Here is a 19,563-nt window from a genome sequence, read left to right on the forward strand (position 1 = left end):
GAAAGAAAGAAAGAAAGTGAAAAGTTGATTTGATGGAAAATAAAAGTATTTTTCTCTGAGTATAATTGTCATGGTTTGGACTCTTATTTCATCCACTTGGACCTCAAGGAAATTGTTTTGGCATGAGCAGGACATAACTGTGGTTTGTAAAAAGGAAGTTTAAATGAAAAACAATTCTATGCAAAACTGATATTTTTTTCTAAACAGTAAGCCACTTTGGACCAGGAACTCCTTTGTTTTAAAATGACTTTCTCTGCATGCTTAAACTAACTAGAGTGAGGTCTTTTGGGAAATGTTGGATCAAAATCTGGTATGTATGGTAATGAAAACCATATGCCACCTTCCCAACCCCCAGAGCAGCCCTCCCACCAGCCCCTGGTCTGCTTCTCCTCATGCCTCCGGTCTGGACTGACAGCAGGGGTGGGGCGGGGGTCACAACGGTACCGTAACACCTGTGCTTGATCAGACCGCCAAGTCGGCAAAATGCCTGGCCATTACGGAAATAAGAACCAGAATGCACTAATGCACTTATTTATACTGTATGACCTCATCCATCTCAATTCTCTTTTTTTTTTGGGGGGGGGGGGGGTGCATTTCCAGAAAGGGTTACCTTACCTAGGATAAGATGCTTTTGTGAAACAGACTAAATATAGCCTTACTTCTGGTGGAAATAATATTAAAATACAAAGCCCAGAATATACGAAAAGAAAAAAAGGCTGCTCCAGGGCAACTGGCACTATAGAGATTATACTGTGAGTTGCTTCAGAAAAAAGCATTGCTAAATGAAAAGGAACCAAGAAGAAAAAGAGGGTACTCACCTCATCATCTTTGTACCAGGACAGATTCTCAGCGGTCAGGACAAACCAATATTCCTTCGCTCCTCCTTTCATGATGCCAATGTTATTGATGGTCAGCCAACCCTTTCTGATCACCTGAACACAGGGAAACGTGGATTATAGGGGATAATAACTGTCATATTTTGTTACACTTATCACATGTATGAATAAATAGACAACAAATCATTTGGCCAAAAGTCTGAGTCCACTAGCTGAATTCTACAGTTAAAAATTTTGGGGTCAGTAAGATTTTTTTAAGAAATGTATACTTTTATTAAGAAAACATCACATTAAATTGATCTGGAAAAAGAAAAGATACCAAATAAATACTGTTCATTAGAATTATTTTTATTTTATCAAGGAGTCATGCAAATGTTTCATGTTTCCACAAAAAAAGTATTTTAAATTCTAAAACTATTTTTGCAATATTGCAGTTTCTACTGTATTTAATCAAATAAATGCACCCCTGATAACCCTATAAGAGAACACTTTCAAAAATAAATAAAAATCTTACAGACCCAAATTCTTTGAACATTATGTCCCCTTGGAATTATAAGGTTCTATCTGCGTTCTGAGCAGTTTTGAGATATTGAGCTTCAAAGTTTTTGTGTTCCATAGACTTCTGTAGATAGAACCTTTTTGTTTTTTCAATAAAAAGTCCCAAAATGTACACAACTTTAAAAAAACATCACATAATGTAAATAAGTTGTCACAGAACAAGAACATGTGAACTTAATTTTGACAAAAGTGTCAGATAGAACCTTATAATTCCAAGGGGATGACTAGTGTTTGTGTGTATAATTTCAAATAAAGTTTTATATTATTACAAATTAATATAATTATCCAGAACTTGTTAAATTTGTAAACTTGTAAAATTATATTGTCAGTATTACAATTTATTATTTATTGTCAGTATTACAAGGAAAATAAATCACATCAAGAATCTACATATACTATCAGAATCTATCAGAAATTCTTAGTATTTGGTATGCTTTTAAACACGTGTACCTTTTCAGGTGTAAAGTAAAAAAAAAAAAAAACTTCTCAGCATTTCCGACTGTAATTGATTAGTGTATGCTTTCAGGCTTTACTTTCACCACACTTATTTTTACCCCAAAATAACCTACAGTGCATTTAAGGCGTACTATATTTGTTCAGTACATTTGTCCTCTGAGAAGTGAACGTCATGTTTCTTACAGATGAGCTACAGCTCTCAGAAATGTAATGGGTTTCCAGCAGCTTCTCCAGTGCAGTGGCATTGTGTGAAATCACTCAACTTTATCGGAAAAGGTCAGGATTAATTGATGATCATGAAAAGCTATTTGTGTTTTTTACTTTAAACAAATACACCACAATTAGTACCATAATAATCAACTTGTAATGCTATTTTTCCATTTATATTAATAGGCCAAAGTGAATTAGCAGACACAATCACACTAAATCACACACACATACACACGCAACTAGGCTGCAGTCTATGCACACTTACCATTATCTCATCCTGAGGTGTGTTGCCATAGCAACAGGAGCAAAGCAAAGACAGGGTTTAAGATAGGTAATCACAAACTGAAAAAGGCAGACAAGTGAGAACAGACAAGATGAACAGAACACAAAAGTAGCAGAAATATGCTAAGTACAGTAACTAATTCACAGCATTAACACGATTCACATTTGCTTTGATTTTGACGGAAACCTCTCCATCATATACATTTCTTCAGCTTCTCATTTTGGATGAAGCCGTTCATGGTATAATGGAGGATACAGGTATCAGATTAAATTGCATGTTCAATCTAGATGTTATATACTAACTGATCAAGTAATTCTTTAATTCACTCGCTTCTCTCCATGTTTGCCACTGGATGACAAAGCACTTCCACCAAGCTCTTCCTAATCATGTCTAACCTTTAAACAGCATTTTACAAAACAACACCCACCACTGTTCTCAGTCACTAAAATCTCATAAAATGACTGACACTGAGTGATGCAGTGTCCAATTATAGACCTGTGTGTGCTGTTCCTACATAAGTAATGTTTGAGTGAGGCAGCGAACATCTGTCCAGGCTGTGTGATGCATGCAGGACACAGCATCTGTTCATTCTGGCTTGGGCTTACCTGGTTGCCAGCAGCCTTCTTCTTATTCATCTGACTGCTTCTCTGCTGGGCGCTGAAGGGATAAACAGAAAAAAAAATATATATATAATCTAAATATCTATAAAGAACACAAAATGATTGGAACTAATGGATATCCAATAGCCACAAGACCATTTGAGTGATTTTGGGGGTCATTGTTAAAAAGCAGATACTGATATCACCATCAGACTTCTTCATAATCATAACCAGCAACACCTCCTAAAGGTTGGAATACACACCATCTTAAAATGCCCCTATTATTCCACTTCCAATCATGCCTTTCATATGTAGTGCATAATGCCCCTTTATGTGAAGGTAAACTATCTGCAAAGTTGTAAAGCTGGAAGTGCATGATAAGTAAAGTTATTGTGTCCCGAAAGAAATAACTGGCAGTATCCTACGCTTTGAAAGGACATTTGTTTTATTCTCACTTCCGAATGATGAGGCAGAAAAGAATCAGTGGTTCAAACTCACAGCAGTACAACCCCAATCTTTTTTTGTGTTCCCGTCATTTTACTAACGATTGCTTCTCTAATTTCGATGAGTTTAACGTGGGATTCACAGAACGCTTGCTCTTGAAAGATGGCTCATTATCCAGTTTATTTGGACCAGCTGATCCACTGAATCACAACCTGTAAGTATGATCAATAATAAATGTTTACATTTTCTAATGAGCGTTCAAAATACGAAACCACTGCGATCATATCGTTTCCGACATGCACTGAATCACATACTATGACTTATAAGTCAAACAGACTCTGAACACAACAAACTCACACAAAAACTTGACACAAAAAATGTGCTCTAAAATTGGTTCAAAGTATCAGACATTTCTGATATCCTCTGATCGGATGGAATCAGTCTGAAGCTAAAAAAAACCTGGAGTCTGTGTTTCTTTGAACATGCTCAAAATGCTGACTGACTAGCATCAACTCATCCAGACTATAAATCCAGGCAAAGATCTGTACAAAAGAACGTAATGTATTCCAACCTTTAGTTGACTACCTTTACATGTTAAATTAGAAAAGCTGAACAGAATGGCTTCTGCTGGTCCACACACTAGACTATCACCAAACTCACAATAGGACAAAGGATTTATAAAAGTCTAACTGACAGAAGGTAAGAATATGAACTAAAATGTATGGCGAACAGACACTTTTAAACTGTAAAACTATTGTACAGTTATATTTAGCATGTCTTTATGAATCAGCCTGCAGGTCTACTGTAAATATATATGGATGACAGAGGATACAATCAGATTCTTAGGCTCAGCTCATTTAATGATGGTCCTTTACTCCATAGAATTGCTCTTTAGAAAGCATTCACTGAATAACATTTTCAGTATTATTTTCTATGAACCTGCTGATCTCCTCTTCTAGCTGTTTGCATTTTAAGGTGACAAATAATAATGTAAGTAAACGGTTAAAAAAGTTCTTACTTTGCAAAACCGATGAAATCCTCATGATTGGTGTTCATGTAGGCTAGCTCGATGTCAATTAGCAACATGACCTAGTGGCAGGAAAAGAATACATGTCACTACTTGTTTTTCAATTTTACCACATGAGTTTGTACGTGAGGGTTGGCAGGCTTGTGGTAGAAAGGCTGTACCTGATTCTTAGTGCGACTCTCTCGATCGCGGATGTGCTGGGTGACAATCCTCTCCATTTCCTCTCTAAGCATGGGGTACTGAGCCAACTGTCCCAAGTAAAAAAACAACAACACATACTGGATCACCTACAACCACTGAGACAAGAAGCAGGGCTTCTTGCTTAAGTTAACCTTATTACTTCAAACAAATGGACAAGGATTTCAGTGATTATCAGTTAGAAATGATATGATGTCGTTTCGAACAAAATCAGGCTGAAATTAAGTTCATTTTGAGTTTGTTTCGGCAGCTCCATTCACACATTTACACAATCGCTCAAGTAGAGACTTTAAAGATCCAGAGAAAGTATTTAATTCCTAGAGAGAAATTGCAATGAAGCATAGACTGCCTACACTTCTGCATTTCATCTTTGTTATGTTTAGGCGCTATGCGTGAGCAGTGTGACACATTTACATTAATCTACACCCCGCCTCCAGCAGCACGAGGGTGTTGGAAAGTTTGTTAATAGTGTACTGTCGCTCAGCCTTTTCAAACTAATTTGGTCCAGAAACAAAGAATGAAAATAAATTCTTCCGAAGTATATCGGGGCCTTAAGAATGGAGCTTACGGAAAAACAGGTCTGGAAGAGATTCACCCCCAAAATAACATGAATTAAAATAAGAAATTATAATATGCATAAAGACAATGAAGACTAATGTAAAATATTTATATATAATAATGTTTTCATTTCTAGAATAATCAGTAATTGCTGGAAAAGTTTTGCATTATTTAGCTGACAATTAACCCCTATCCCCCACCCCAATTCTCATTATTATAATGTGTATCGATGTCTTATTTTTGAGCTGAGAGTAATGAGAGTCATTTTGTCTTTACACACTGACTAACATAAAGCAAAATTGACAGAAAAAAAAACAATAGATTAACATAAATAGATCAAATTAATTAGTAAAATATTGGATTTCATTTCTACTATGTAAACAACGCCTACTTGTTTGAGAATTATTTGTGTGTGTGAATTAAAATAATGCCACAATTCAAACCTTACATTTCTGGAGTTATCTTTATTAATTTAATTTATTAAATGTATTGCTTAAATTAAAAAAATAAATAAATAAAGTGAAATATTGAAATTGTGATTACAATTTAAAATTACAATCCCCCCCCACCCCACCCCACCTCCCATTTGAACATATATTAAAATGTAATTTATTTCTGTGAAAGTAAAGCTTAATTGTTCAGATCATGCTGTTCACATGATCTTTCAGAAATCATTCTAATATGCTTATTTGTAGCTCAAAATACATTTCTTATTTTTACCAAAATAGTTGTGCTGCTCAATTGTTTTGTGGAGACTGTGATTCCAAAATTCTTTGATAAACAGACAGCATTTATTAAAAATAGAAATCTTTTGTAACCTTATACACATCTTAACTATCACTTCTGATCAATTTAATGCAACACTGCAGAATAAAAGTGTTTAAAATGGATTGTAGTGTGTATGAAGCTGTATGCTGTAGACAGACATGGACTTTTACCTTCTTGGTGCACTGCCTGACTGTATTGACCAGCTCAGTGATGACAAGGTCCACACATTTCTGACACGGCTCCTTGATCTTTGCAATCTGCCGTTTAACAATAGTCTCAAAGGCCATGTCTGGAGTAAACAGACCGGTCCTGACAAGTGAAAGGGATGAACAGAGCAGTCAGAGCCGTTTTCAGTTACTGATCACTTTGTCATTGCAGTTGATACTCATGGTATGGTTTTCACCGTACAGTTCTTCATATCTAGCAAGCAGTTGCTCAGAATGTCACAGTACCATTAAAGCGAGTTTGATCTCAGAGCAGCAGAGCTGTTGAATGTGCGTGACTTGTGTGCGTTTGAGGCAGAGGCTGATGCACACCTGATTCCGTGGATGTTCTTGATGGCGTAACTGATCTCCTTACGCAGCTCTTTCTCATCAAACTCCATCTAGTCATCATTAATAGACAGAGAAACACTTACTTGATATGTTTTCCTCTTAGAGAACAACAGTATGATGAAATTACCTTAACCAGCTCAAAGGGGAAGCGCTCATGGAAGATGCGATTGATCCTTGCACCTCCGGACAGCTCCACTGTGTCCACCTGATCTCCTGAACCCTCAATGCACTTCTCAAAATCCACTGCGAACTGCTGCACCATCCTTTAAACCAGAGAACGCTGAGTTTTCTTTTGGTGCAAGTCAGTGAAGTCACATATTTTCCCACATAAACTCAGTCTCCAATGCTTAGAAATATTTGAAATATTATTATCAATTAAAATAACTATTTTTTATTTTTATTTTAATATACTTTTAAAATGTAATGTATTCCTATGATGGTAATTCTGAATTTTGTTAACTTTTGCTCAATATTTTTTTAATCAGTGGTGAAAACAGTTAATATTTTTCTGAAAATGGTAATATATATATATTTTATTTTCCTGGATTCGTTCATGAATAGAAAGTTCAAGAGAACAGTATTTTTTTTAAATAGACTTCTTCTGCACATTATCATTAATGTCTTTACTGTCATTGATCAAATCCTTGCTGAATAAAAATATGAATTTCGATCAACAATAACAAAAAAAAACAAATCATTAAAGGCCCCTAACTTTTAAACAGTAGTTTGTGTGCACGGGCTGTAAATGTTCAAATGTACAACACACAGCAGACTCACTGTAGCAGAGCCTTGGTTTTGCGAGAAGGATCATCGGGACAGAAATGCTTGTACTCCTCCACCTCTTTCTCAATAGACAGCAGCTGGCTCTGAAGTTTATTCCTCAGTCCTGGCAGAGTGTCTCGGATGTGGTTAGTTAATTGCTAGATGAGAATAGAAACCATTGGTTACTACTGTAGTCAACATCTTTTTTTATAGTCAAAATTATTTCAACAACAGCCAGAACAGTTGCAGAAAAACATTTGCACGAGTGGCTCTCGGAGTCATTCTACCTGGTTAAGAACTTTCTGCAGGTAGGGAGTCCCCATGCGATCAGCCAGGTGTCTGTAGGCTGGGTGGGTGAGGAAGAACTTCCTCTCCGCTGCTATTGCAGCATTGATGTCCTTCTTGCCATCAATGTCCTTCTGACTGCGGTTCACAACCCCAATGTAGCCTACAGGGAACATCCAGTTCGACATTGTTACAGGCAGTCAGCATGAACAAATGTAGTACACTGGAGGTAGTCATAACTAAAATCAATAAACACATCACATTATCTTTGCAGAACTGTAGCTGTTAAATTACTTTCACAAGGTGGACTATCTGGACTATCTATAATAAGCTTTAAAATGTGAAATATGTGAAGAGATAGATGTTTAATGTTCAGTTATGATGGAGTTTGGTTATTATTGGTGTCTATATGATGACCATGATGTGTGTTGCATCAATCGTTGAGCAATAACAGTAATTCCTTTGAAGTTTTTCTGTGCACTTATAGACAAATACATTTATTCAAAATATTTATTTTTTTCCTGACCTATATTTTGTTTTCAAGAGACCAGACACAGATTTCTTTATCATCTACTAATGCTAGGTTTCTAAAAGTTATGTAGATAGTTAAGATAGATTTATTATCAGGCAGGGCCATAACCCCCACACCGTTCTGTTGTCTTTAGTCGCGTCCGGTGAAAACACAGGGTAAAATTAGCAAAGAGGGACAGATTACGTCAGTGATACAGTTTATTACAGTTTGTTTGCTGTAATAATTTTTTTTTAAAACAAAAAGTCTATATACTGATATATAGCATTTATACGTTTTTTAACACAAATGACTCATGTTGTTTTCAGAGTAAGTGAAACTGGTAGCCAGAAATCACAGAAATCATTGTTTACATGAATGCGCCCAGCCTGTAAAAACAGACCGTTCTGCAGAGAGGCTCAAAAACAGGATAGAAAATAGCCTGCTACTTCTAAATTGTGTTTTATTATATTATTTGCAAAAAGTCAAAATAGTTACAATAAATTCTGATTATTTTATTTATTTATTTGTCCCTTAAAGCCCTTTAAAATTAAATATTTTTTTTTAATTCCTTTAAATCAGTACATCAGTCCATTGCCTTTATTGTGCCTTAAGTTAGGCAGAGGATTAGTAACGTACTTCATATACAGTAATTATTTAATAAAAAAAAAAAAAACAAATTCTAATTCAGAGGGATTTTGCATCTAATTACTAATCGACTATTTAAAGCATATTTTATATATATATATATATATATATATATATATATATATATATATATATATATATATATATATATATATATATATTCCTTCACTCTTTCAGGCCTGGGAATGTTCATTGTTATTTAAAGGGGGGGTGAAATGCTATTTCATGCATACTGAGTTTTTTACACTGTTAAAGAGTTGGATTCCCATGGTAAACATGGACAAAATTTCAAAAATTAAGTTGTACGTTTGAAGGAGTATTTCTGTCCCAAAAATACCTCTTCCGGATTGTCACAAGTTTCGGAAAGTTTTTTTTCGAGTATGGCTCTGTGTGACGTTAGATGGAGTGGAATTTTTACTTATATGGTTCCTAAGGCACTTCTGCCGGAAGAGCACACGCTCCCGTATAGCAGAGCACTGAGAGAACAGACATTCACTGATCAGAGCGAGAGCGTCGCGAAAAGTCACAAAAGAAGTGTGTTTTTGGTTGCCAGGGCAAGACAACACTGCACAGATTACCAAAACAAAAACAGCATTAAGGGACCAGTGGATGGAGTTTATTTTTACAGAGCATCAACGGAGTTGTGCAAGTGTTTTTGTTTGTTCCCTGCATTTCGAAGATGCTTGTTTTACAAACAAGGCCCAGTTTGACGCCGGATTTGCACATCGTTTATTTCTTAAGGATGATGCAGTCCCAAAGAAAAAGGGTCACGATCGTGTGTTGGAACCGCAGGTGATGAGTAAAACTGCTTCAAATATCTCTGCCTCCTTGTTAGTGCGTCCCCTCCCGTGCCGGAGACCCGGGTTCGAGCCCTGCTTGGAGCGAGTCATTGCTGCTGCTGCTCTCGTTCAGGTTCAGCCTCGGGATCTGATTCTGGATCATAAATAAATGGCTGAATCTGACTGTTAGCCATGGTTTGTTTTGGATGATGGTTTTTTTTCCTCACGGTAATGTCACAACTTCCAAACGCTCTCAACGCAAAAGTCTACTCGCGCTCGTGATTCTTTAGCTCCGCCCACATGTCACGCCTCCAGCCGGACTTTTTGGAGGTATGAAGGATGTAGTAATACTCTATAGGTACTCAAGATTAACAGGATATTGAGTGAAAACGAGCATTTCACCCCCCTTTAAGTTTTTCATGACCTCCCTCTATTTAAGTGGAAAGAGTCTAAAGACTGACTTTACCTCTGCGTAAAGGAAGAAGCTTGTTCTCCAGGATGTCACGTGCATCCGTTCCTTCATCCATTAGATCTAATTTAGTGATAACACCTATAGTTCTCATGCCTACTCAGAAAAACACACACATTGATGCATGATCAGATTAGATTTTTTAAAAGAAAAGAGCTTTACAAACCTCAATACCTTACAAAAAGGTATGTCTGCAAATAGGCCATTATTATGTTTTTAGTCATTGCTGGATGATAACCCACCCTGAGGGTCCACCTCCTTAGCAATCTTGAGGGCATCTGAGTTGGCCAGGTCAGAGTTGGCCGGAGACACAGCCAGCAACAAACAGTTGTCCTTAGTCACAAACTGCATTAGCATATCCCTGATCTGAAACTCAATGTCAGGTGGCTGGTCACCTACCGGCACTTTGGTCATACCAGGCAAGTCCACAAGGGTGAGATTCAAAACTGGTGATGAAAACAAGGGGTGGCACGGTTATATGTGATATTTCACAATACATACTTATTCGCAACACAATATTAAGATCTGATCAAGGTTAAATAAATCCCTCTGTATGTTCGTGAATGTAGGTACCATGAGGCGAATAGACACGCAAACTGATAGGGACTGGTGAAATGCCTTTGTTTTGGCCAGTCAGGCGATCTGTTTCTGCCTCAATCTCCTGACGAACCTCATCAAAATCGGTAAACTTCTTCCCTTTGCATTGCAAAAACTCTGCATATTCTGGAAATAAGAATTTAGAAAATACAATTTTATAAAATTGCTTTTTAATTTAGCCTTAACGGAAAACTTCACCCAAAAATAACAATTTGCTGAAAATTAGAACAAACACATAGCTGTTCACTTCACAAAATGTGAATTAATGGAGACTTATTGTGATGTTTTTATCAGCTGTTTTGACTCATATTCTGACGGCACCCATTCACTGCAGAGGATACATTGGTGAGCAAGTGATGTAATGCTAAATTTCTCCAAATCTTCTCTGATGAATGAACAAACAAATCTTTACCAGATATTTACCAGTAGGGCAGTTGATGAGCTGCAGCACTAGGGGGCGCCGAGTGACAATACCAGAGCCACGAGGCAGAAAATCCCTAAAAAGTACAGGAGGCAGCACTCACTGAGTCACATCTGTTTTTATATGCAAAGTATGTCAAAGTGAATATCTAGTATACGAATATTACATAAAAACATGGACAATCTTAAAAAATAAATAAGCAATGAAAAAAAATGTACAATAATTTTATAAAGTCACGCTGCTATGTTTAAAACTGCTTTTACAAGTCAAAAAATGTAATACATTTAAATAATGTGAATAAAAACTCTTTTAATCGAATGATGACTCTTAAGTGTATGTTCACACTAAAACAGCTCATCGTGAAGAACAGATGTACTGACTTAACTAAAAACATGTCAGTGCTATTGCTCCGGCAATTGATTGCATAACACATGTTGTGCTTGTTCTAGATTTTAGTAGCACTAGTTCAATTTTTCATAGATGTCTGTTGCCAGTATTTTTGCAACTAGGCCTTTCTTCGTAATTAAATTTGGAGATATAGGGTTGAAGAACGAGCAGGAGTGTGAGAGTGTGCTGTATGAGTTCTGGCCATTAGGCAGAAGTGCTTCCAACATTAGTCGATATGATTTAGAATGAAAAAACAAACAAACATGTAACTGCATTTCAATACTGACCACCTTTATGAATTTCAAAGACTAGATGGTTTAAAATAGCCTCTACACATTCTTATCTCTCTTTTTTTAGGTAGCTAATATAATTTCGCTGCTGTGAATTATTTATCCATATCCAAATTTTGTAGGATATAAGGAAAGCCTACATATAACGGTACTTTATACCTTACATTTTTATTTACATTGTAGGGGTCTAGATTCATAATCTAGGAATTTGACAAATGCTGGGAAAATACTTCTGACAGTGATTTTTTTTTCATAGAAATGTAGCAAATATCTGTGGCTTTCTGTCTCTTTACAAGAGTTAGTTATCTGCAGTAGATGGAATAGGGCACAACTATTTTTTAATCCATATCTTTCATAATACAATCACAGTGCATAACATTTTGGATATGTAGAATAGGTAAAAAATTCAAGAGATTGGGAATAGGTAGTATTTTTCAAGCAACAGCACTCTTTATTGAGGATATTTATACAATTATTTATTTAAATCCTCTATTGAGAAAGTATATATATATATATATATATATATATATATATATATATATATATATATATATATATATTGTCAGCGTGGGTGAGCTCATGTTGGTTCAACTGATTCAAGAGTCCACAGAAATCTTGTCAACTTAGAAATTATTTATGTATAAAAAAACATCAGCAAAGATATTTTAAAGAATGTTTCAACTGTTTTGTCCATGCAATTATGGAGCCCAAAAGAAAAGTTGACCATATATATATATAACTGCCATTTTCTGTATTAAACGGGCAGTTGATTCAAAAATCACAATTCTGTCATAATTTACTCACCCTCAATTTTTCCCAAACATTCTTTAATTTTCTTTTTTCTGTTGAACACAACAAGAACATATTTTAAAGAATATTGGTAACCAATTAATGTTTTTTCATACTATAGAAGTCAGCAGGGACCTATTGTGGGTGACTAATAAACTCATAATGGTTTGAAACAACTTGAGGCTAAATAAATGACAGAATATTTTTTCATAGTTTGAGTATTGCTTTAAATATCAGTTCTTCACTCTCATGTCATTTCAAACATTTGAAATATCTTCCAAATCTTTCAATTTCAACGGTTTAAAACAAACTGAGGATAAGTAAATTATATTTAAAAGAATATCTCACCCAAAAATTTAAATTCTGCCATAAATCAAATGATTTTCAGGTGAACTGTCTATTTAGGGTAAAAAAAAAATTTAGTATTACAGATGTGAAAACTGTCAATCTAGCCAGGCAACACACCACATTTCATGCCAAACACTGGTCCTCCAACAGCATTGTGAAGTCTGTCCTTGTAACAGCTGTGAGCATTGTACTGCCAGTGGATCTGTTTGTGGCTGTCAAGCTTGACAGACACTTTAGTGTCCACAGAGCTCAGTGTGTAGCGTGACCAACAACACTGAAAAAAGGCCCTGCTGAATAATAATGAAGGTCTACGTGGCAGTGACGAACGTCACAATGTTTCGAGCTAGACTTAATAGCAACCTGCCAATGATGAGGATCTATGCATTGAATCGAATACAAACACTGGGTTCCTTTTGTCCCATAAACAAACATCCCTGATGGAGATACAAGCTTAAACCAGCCTAACGTGGTTTGCTGGTCTTATTTGGTCTCTTCATGGGTGTGCAGCTGGTATAGCTACTCGGCCAGCTGTTCTACCAGCTTGAGATACTAACAAATGCCTAAAGCTATCAAACCAGTTCAATGGCCCACAAGACTAGCAAAGAAAACACATTAGGTTGGTTTAAGGTCTTTTCCTCATCAGAGACCTAATAAGATAACTAGATTTGAATTTCCTGAAACAAATGACACCACTTGCAAAGGGGCAGTTTTAGTAATTTAAGCACTTAGAATACATGTTATTTCCTATCAGCTGTGCAATTCACCATGAAATAAATACAAGAAAATATGCATTTTAAAAATGCATTATTACAGTTATGATAAATGCATATATCACAATGACATAATTACTCATTTTTTAAAACGTGAACATTCTAACAATGTCAAGTAAATGACAGATTTTGTCACTTTAATATTAAATTTTTTAATAATTTTGAGAATAAGTAGGAAACTCTAGAATTATCTACATAATGTTCAAATGGAGCTCAATTAATTGCTTAAAATTTCTCTCATATACTCACTATATGTGTATAGTCAAAATCCTGAAGGAATGTTATTGTATTTTAAGTTTAAACCAATATTATTGTGACAGTTTAGTCCTTTAAAGAGTTAGGTCACCCAAAATGAAAATTCTGTCATCATTTACTCACCCTCATGTTGTTGCAAACTCATATTTGATTACATCTTTTGTCCTTGCAATGAAAGTGAATGTTGAATGAGGCTGTCAGTTTGCCTTTTGTGGTCCATGGAAGGAAGTCATACAGGTTTGGAACAACATTAGGTTCAATAAATGATGACAACATTTGAATTGTATGTTACATATCTGTTCATTTATATGATTCTCTAAAACAGATCAACTCTTGCTTAAACTGAAATTTCATTCCATTCCATTTTTCATTACTAAACATAATATTGGTTGTATAGAAGTAAATTCTGCTAAGGATGTGGACTACCAATCAAAGTTATATATAATTGATTTATTTAAAGATCAGTGTCTATTACAAGTAATAGTGTGGTTACTTGGTTCATATCATTTTAGCTAAATCAAGAAATCAAGACAACCTTTTGAAAGAACCGATTTTTGAAAGAACTGTCCTTGGTCCTGAAAACAAGCAAAGCTCATCTGGCTATGAGCCAGAAACAAAACAATGATGCTGTTAAAAGATAAAGGATGGTAATTAGTAAACCTCTGACAGGTATGGGCCTATATTAGATAAAATATGTGCAATAAACCAGCAAGAATCAAATAAGGGGATGTAGAGTTTGTCAACTGCTTTCTCACTCAGTACTGGAGTAGTGGCACCTTAAAATAAAGCTTTACTATAATTTGTACATTATGTAATTTATTTATGTTATGGTAAAGCTGTATTTTCAGCAGCCATTACTCCGGTACTACTCGGGTTTTTTAAAAATATATATATTTAGTAATATTGCATTTAACATTTCACAGTATATCATATAGTATTTTTTTATACATCTGAGATCAAATAAATGTGAACATAATACACATGTCTTCTTTCAAAAACATTTAGAAATCCTAATTACCTCAAACTTTTGGATGGTATGCACATCCACAGCTAAATTTACCTGTGTACCACCAGCATTACGTTTAGTTATGAAACACATTCATATTCTGTCATTTATTGAACCTAATGTTGTTGAACCTAAACCTGTATGACTTCCTTCCATGGACCACAAAAGGCAAACTGACAGCCTCAGTCAACATTCACTTTCATTGCTTGGCCAATAGATGCAATGAAATATGAGTTTGGAATAACGTGACGTAGAGTAGCCTAAATGATGACAAAAACTCTTTAAAAGACCAAATTGCTTTCAATGAACATTGCTTTCAATTTATGCACGAAAACTGTGATTAGCAGTCCGTAAATTAAAAATATATCTCATAATATTTCACAAAAAGAACAAATTTCTTCCTAATACATAAAGCTCGCTCCTGGGATGCCCAAAAATGCTGGTGTATGTGACGGCCTCGCGAGGACACAGCTATGAGCATCTGTCACTCTTCTTCACGATGCTACATCGAGAAACCGAGGCAAGGTTTGTGGGCTGCATGTCCCGCATTAATTAAATCATGGTAAAATAGCTTTATTTTGTCAGTTAAGGCGCAATGCATAACACCTTCCCCTGATTTATGAGCTCAGCAATGCCATGGGTAACTAACTCGATACCATAATAAATAAACATTGGTTTTGGTAAGCATGCATTATAAGTGATTACTGAACATACTTGTGTCCTGTGCTGAAGAGCAATTAATTATACAGAAATACTGGATGGCACGATACAGAGTGATGCTGACCGTCACTGTCATCAGTCACTTACTTCCCAACGAAGTTCTCCAATACCGAGCTCTTCCCAGCACTCTGACCGCCGACCACTGCGATCTGAGGAAGGTCCAGGTTGGCATTTTGTCCGATGGCAGAGAACGCGTCCTGCAGTCGGTTTACCAGAGGAATCAAGTCCTCCATTCCCCGATTGCCCATCTTGTGGGATAAATAAAAGACTCTATTTCACAGTGAATGAAAAACCGATGTAATCGAGATTAAACGGAGCCAAATTGACAGGCCCAAAAAATATCTAAAAGCCGTCCCTTGCAGCGTTTCATTCAATTTCCCAGGCAGGCACCTCGGCGAATCGACATACGACCTCCTCCCTACAGGATGCTCCCTGCCTTTCCCCTGCCGCTGTGAGATCTGCTCCTGGAGCGATGTGCTGATGAGCGCTGAATGCTGCATTACCTTCACCAGCCACTGTATGGAAGCATATGGGTAGCATTATTCAATTTGGGATGTAATATACAAAATTACAATGTAATATGTAAAATGGCAATGCATTTCTGTATTTACATTTACATTTTCCAATACATTTGTGCAACGTTTGGTGCAAAATGAAAACGAAAATTAAATTACATAATTTTCATTTGCCATTTCCTACACCAGTTTTAATATGTAAAATGAATATTAATTTTAACGCTTTATAAGTTGCAAAATTAAAATGAAAATGTATTACAGAAATGATTATATATCTCTAACATGTTCAAGCAAAAACTGTGGCAAAATGATCATTTAAATGCTATTTTTCTTAAATGCATTAACACTCACAGTCAAGACACTTAAGATTGCATTTTCATTCAATGTCCCGCAATGAATGTAGCAAAATTCAAAGTGCACATTGAAAATGCATTCCGAGCCGATCACATCTCCGCCCCCTCCCGCCCTGTCAATCACTGCGTGAACAAGGCGGGAATTACAGAAGGTCAGAGACTCAAATCTCAAGAAGAGGATTCAAGTGAGAGAACATGGACAAGACAGTTGGTCCGTGTATGTTTTGATGATTTCGGTTTATGGCTTGAATATTTCATTCGCACTTGTGGGCGGAGCTAAAACGCTGCTTTCATCTGATTGGTCGAATCGGATCGGTTTTCATCTGACAGCCTTCAGCTCTGTCTTTTTATTCTTTCAGGCAGAATAAATAAGTCAGGCAGAATGAATAAGAGTTAGTGCGAGGGAAGCATTGAAATTTCTGAAACTACACTCACTGTTAATTAGTATAATGTTTGAATCAGATGTAGCTGGGCACATAATTCGTGCTGCTGAGACCTGCAAATTATTTCTAGGTTGTAGTATTGTATGAATATTGTCCCACTGATAAATACAGTGCAAATAGTTCTCTCTCTTTGGATAAAAGTGAAGTGGAAATAAAAATCAATAATAGACTGAACAGTTCCATGTCTGTAACATTTACCACTCTCATCTTTTAAGTCATAAGGCACTAGGTATGTGTGTGTGTGACATTAATAAATAATTGAAAAAATTAATATAGTTAAATTTCTAAATAAAAATAGTAAAATTAGCTCTATGCTGCTCAGTGCTCCTGTAGCCTACCCCAGAGCGCCCTCTCGCGGCTGTAGACGGTAATGTTTTCTCTTGGTCCTGAATAAATGTAACTTATAGTCCAGTGCGACTTATATATGTTTTTTTTTCCTCGTCATGGCGTATTTTTGGACTGATGTAACTTATACCGAAAAATACAGTTAACATTATTATTATTATTATTTATGAGAGTAATTGACACAGACTAGAACTTAAATGTTTCACCCAATTCAGCTCAGATCTTCAGACTCTTCCGACTCGTGTTGCTTGTATAACTGGCCAGACTTACCTTCCCAAAAAATCCTATTTAATTTTATTTCATATATTTAACTATATTTATTTCCACTTCACTGTTATCCAAGGAGACAGAACTATTTGCACTGTATTTATCAGTGGGACAATATTCATACAATAATTTAACGGGGTCTCTTGCAGGTCTCAGCAGCACAAATTATGTGCCCAGCTACATCTGATTAAAATATTATACTAATTAACAGTGAGCGGGGGTTCCAGACATTACAGTGCTTCACTCGCACTGATTCTTATTCTGCCTGAAAGAATAAAAAGACCGAGCTGAAGGCGGAGCGATTCGACCAATCAGATGAAAGCAGCGTTTCAGCTCCGCCCACAAGTGCGAATGAAATATTGAAGCCATAAACCGAAATGATCAAAACGTACACGGGCCAACTGTCTTGTCCATTTTCTCTCACTTGAGTCTCTTGACCTTCTGTAAGCCCCGCCTTGTTCACGCAGTGATTGACAGGGCGGGAGGGGGCGGAGATGTGATCGGCTCGGAATGCATTTTCAATGTGCACTTTGAATTTTGCTACATTCATTGCGGGACATTGAATGAAAATGCAATCGTAAGTGTCTTGACTGTGAGTGTTAATGCATTTAAGAAAAATAGCATTTAAATGATCATTTTGCCACAGTTTTTGCTTGAACGTGTTAGACATATCTAATCATTTCTGTAATACATTTTCATTTAAATTTTGCAACTTATAAAGCGTTAAAATTAATATTCATTTTACATATTAAAACTGGTCTATGAAATGGCAAATTAAACTTATGTAATTTAATTTTCATTTTCATTTTGCACCAAACGTTGCACAAATGTATTGGAAAATGTAAATGTAAATACAGAAATGCATTGCCATTTTACATATTGCATTGTCATTTTGCATATTACATCCCAAATTGAATAATGCTACCTATATGCTTCCATAGCCACTGGAGGCGCACAACATAATTAGATGACCGTTCGTTCTTCATACCAGCGTTTTTGTATTAACAGTTCTTGAATAAAACAAATCAAACCTGAACAGCACTAAAATAAAACAACATCAGGCATGGGTCTGATCAATTCATATTCCTAAAACCCCGAGGAAAATGAGCATTTTTGGACAGTCATTTAAGGTGGTTTTGTTAACATTCCTAAGTAACATATTTTTTAGGCTATAGGCTATATGTAAAAAAAAAAAAAAAAAAAAAAAAATATATATATATATATATATATATATATATATATATATATATATATATATATATATATATATATATAAAGTTTTTTACTTTCATTTTGTTCATAGCACTCTGCTCATAGGGATATGGCTCTTGAAGAAACAAATGTGTGTCTGGAACATGGGGCATATGATCCAGACACACATTATGGTGAGTGCTAGGCTTCAACCACTTCTCTAGATAGTTTTAGTAAATTAATCTGACAGATCCGACTGTTTTCTGACCCTCAGGCACTAGTTTTGTTGTCTCTGTCACTGGTTTCCTCTGTAAGCTGTATCATAAATTCTACCACTTTGAGTCTTCTGCACGGGAAACTCACTGCAGATCTCTTACGCACTTCCAGAACTTACAGGTGGGGAATTTGGCATAAGAAAATGGTATATAGGATATATGGTATCTACAGTTATGTGTTTGACATTTAAGAGGCTCTGTATGATGGACTGAACAGATGGTCCGTTGAGTGTAAAGTGGCTATACACTACTGAGAAATATGTGTAAATAATGTAAGAAGAGTTTTTAAACAAACAATGATCAGAAAAGTTAATTCAATGCAAAATGCTCAGATTTGTATTTGATTTTCAAAAAGCACAATGTCATGAAGATGCAGAAAAAGGCACATCGGGATGACTGAAGGCCTGGAGCTCACGGCTTCCTGTGCCAGTGAGAGGAGCCAACTCTCAACAGACCACACGTCAGTTTCTCAAGAGAGCGCTTACACTTTAGAAAGCTTAAACCATCTAAAAGACCTCACAAATCCAAGTGTCCATGCTCAAAAAACTCTGTAGCTCCACAGAACCCTGCCGTGGTCATAAAGCACTTAATACTCCACACTGTGGGTCAGGGTCAAACCAAGAGTCACACTACCAAGAAAGCAATAGGC

General features: G+C 36.0%; 1 protein-coding gene across 7 annotated transcripts in view; it reads right to left on the reverse strand.

The window, feature by feature from the left end:
- LOC113080013 (dynamin-1-like) overlaps positions 1-16,024 on the reverse strand; it is a 28,411-nt gene extending 12,387 nt beyond the window's left edge. For all 7 annotated transcript variants that reach the window (XM_026252300.1, XM_026252293.1, XM_026252288.1 and 4 more), the window contains exons 1-15: positions 15,613-16,024; positions 10,963-11,036; positions 10,516-10,665; positions 10,185-10,388; positions 9,940-10,038; positions 7,541-7,701; positions 7,269-7,411; positions 6,619-6,754; positions 6,474-6,541; positions 6,108-6,246; positions 4,575-4,661; positions 4,405-4,475; positions 2,949-3,000; positions 2,326-2,337; positions 819-932 (exon numbers count right to left, since the gene is read on the reverse strand). In XM_026252300.1, the coding sequence (XP_026108085.1) occupies positions 819-932; positions 2,326-2,337; positions 2,949-3,000; positions 4,405-4,475; positions 4,575-4,661; positions 6,108-6,246; positions 6,474-6,541; positions 6,619-6,754; positions 7,269-7,411; positions 7,541-7,701; positions 9,940-10,038; positions 10,185-10,388; positions 10,516-10,665; positions 10,963-11,036; positions 15,613-15,773 (1,671 nt within the window). In that variant the 5' untranslated portion in view covers positions 15,774-16,024. The remainder of the gene's footprint in view (positions 1-818; positions 933-2,325; positions 2,338-2,948; positions 3,001-4,404; positions 4,476-4,574; positions 4,662-6,107; positions 6,247-6,473; positions 6,542-6,618; positions 6,755-7,268; positions 7,412-7,540; positions 7,702-9,939; positions 10,039-10,184; positions 10,389-10,515; positions 10,666-10,962; positions 11,037-15,612) is intronic.
- Between the last annotated feature and the right edge of the window lie 3,539 nt (positions 16,025-19,563).

Source organism: Carassius auratus, chromosome 5, assembly GCF_003368295.1.
Source record: "Carassius auratus strain Wakin chromosome 5, ASM336829v1, whole genome shotgun sequence".
NCBI lineage: Eukaryota > Metazoa > Chordata > Actinopteri > Cypriniformes > Cyprinidae > Carassius > Carassius auratus.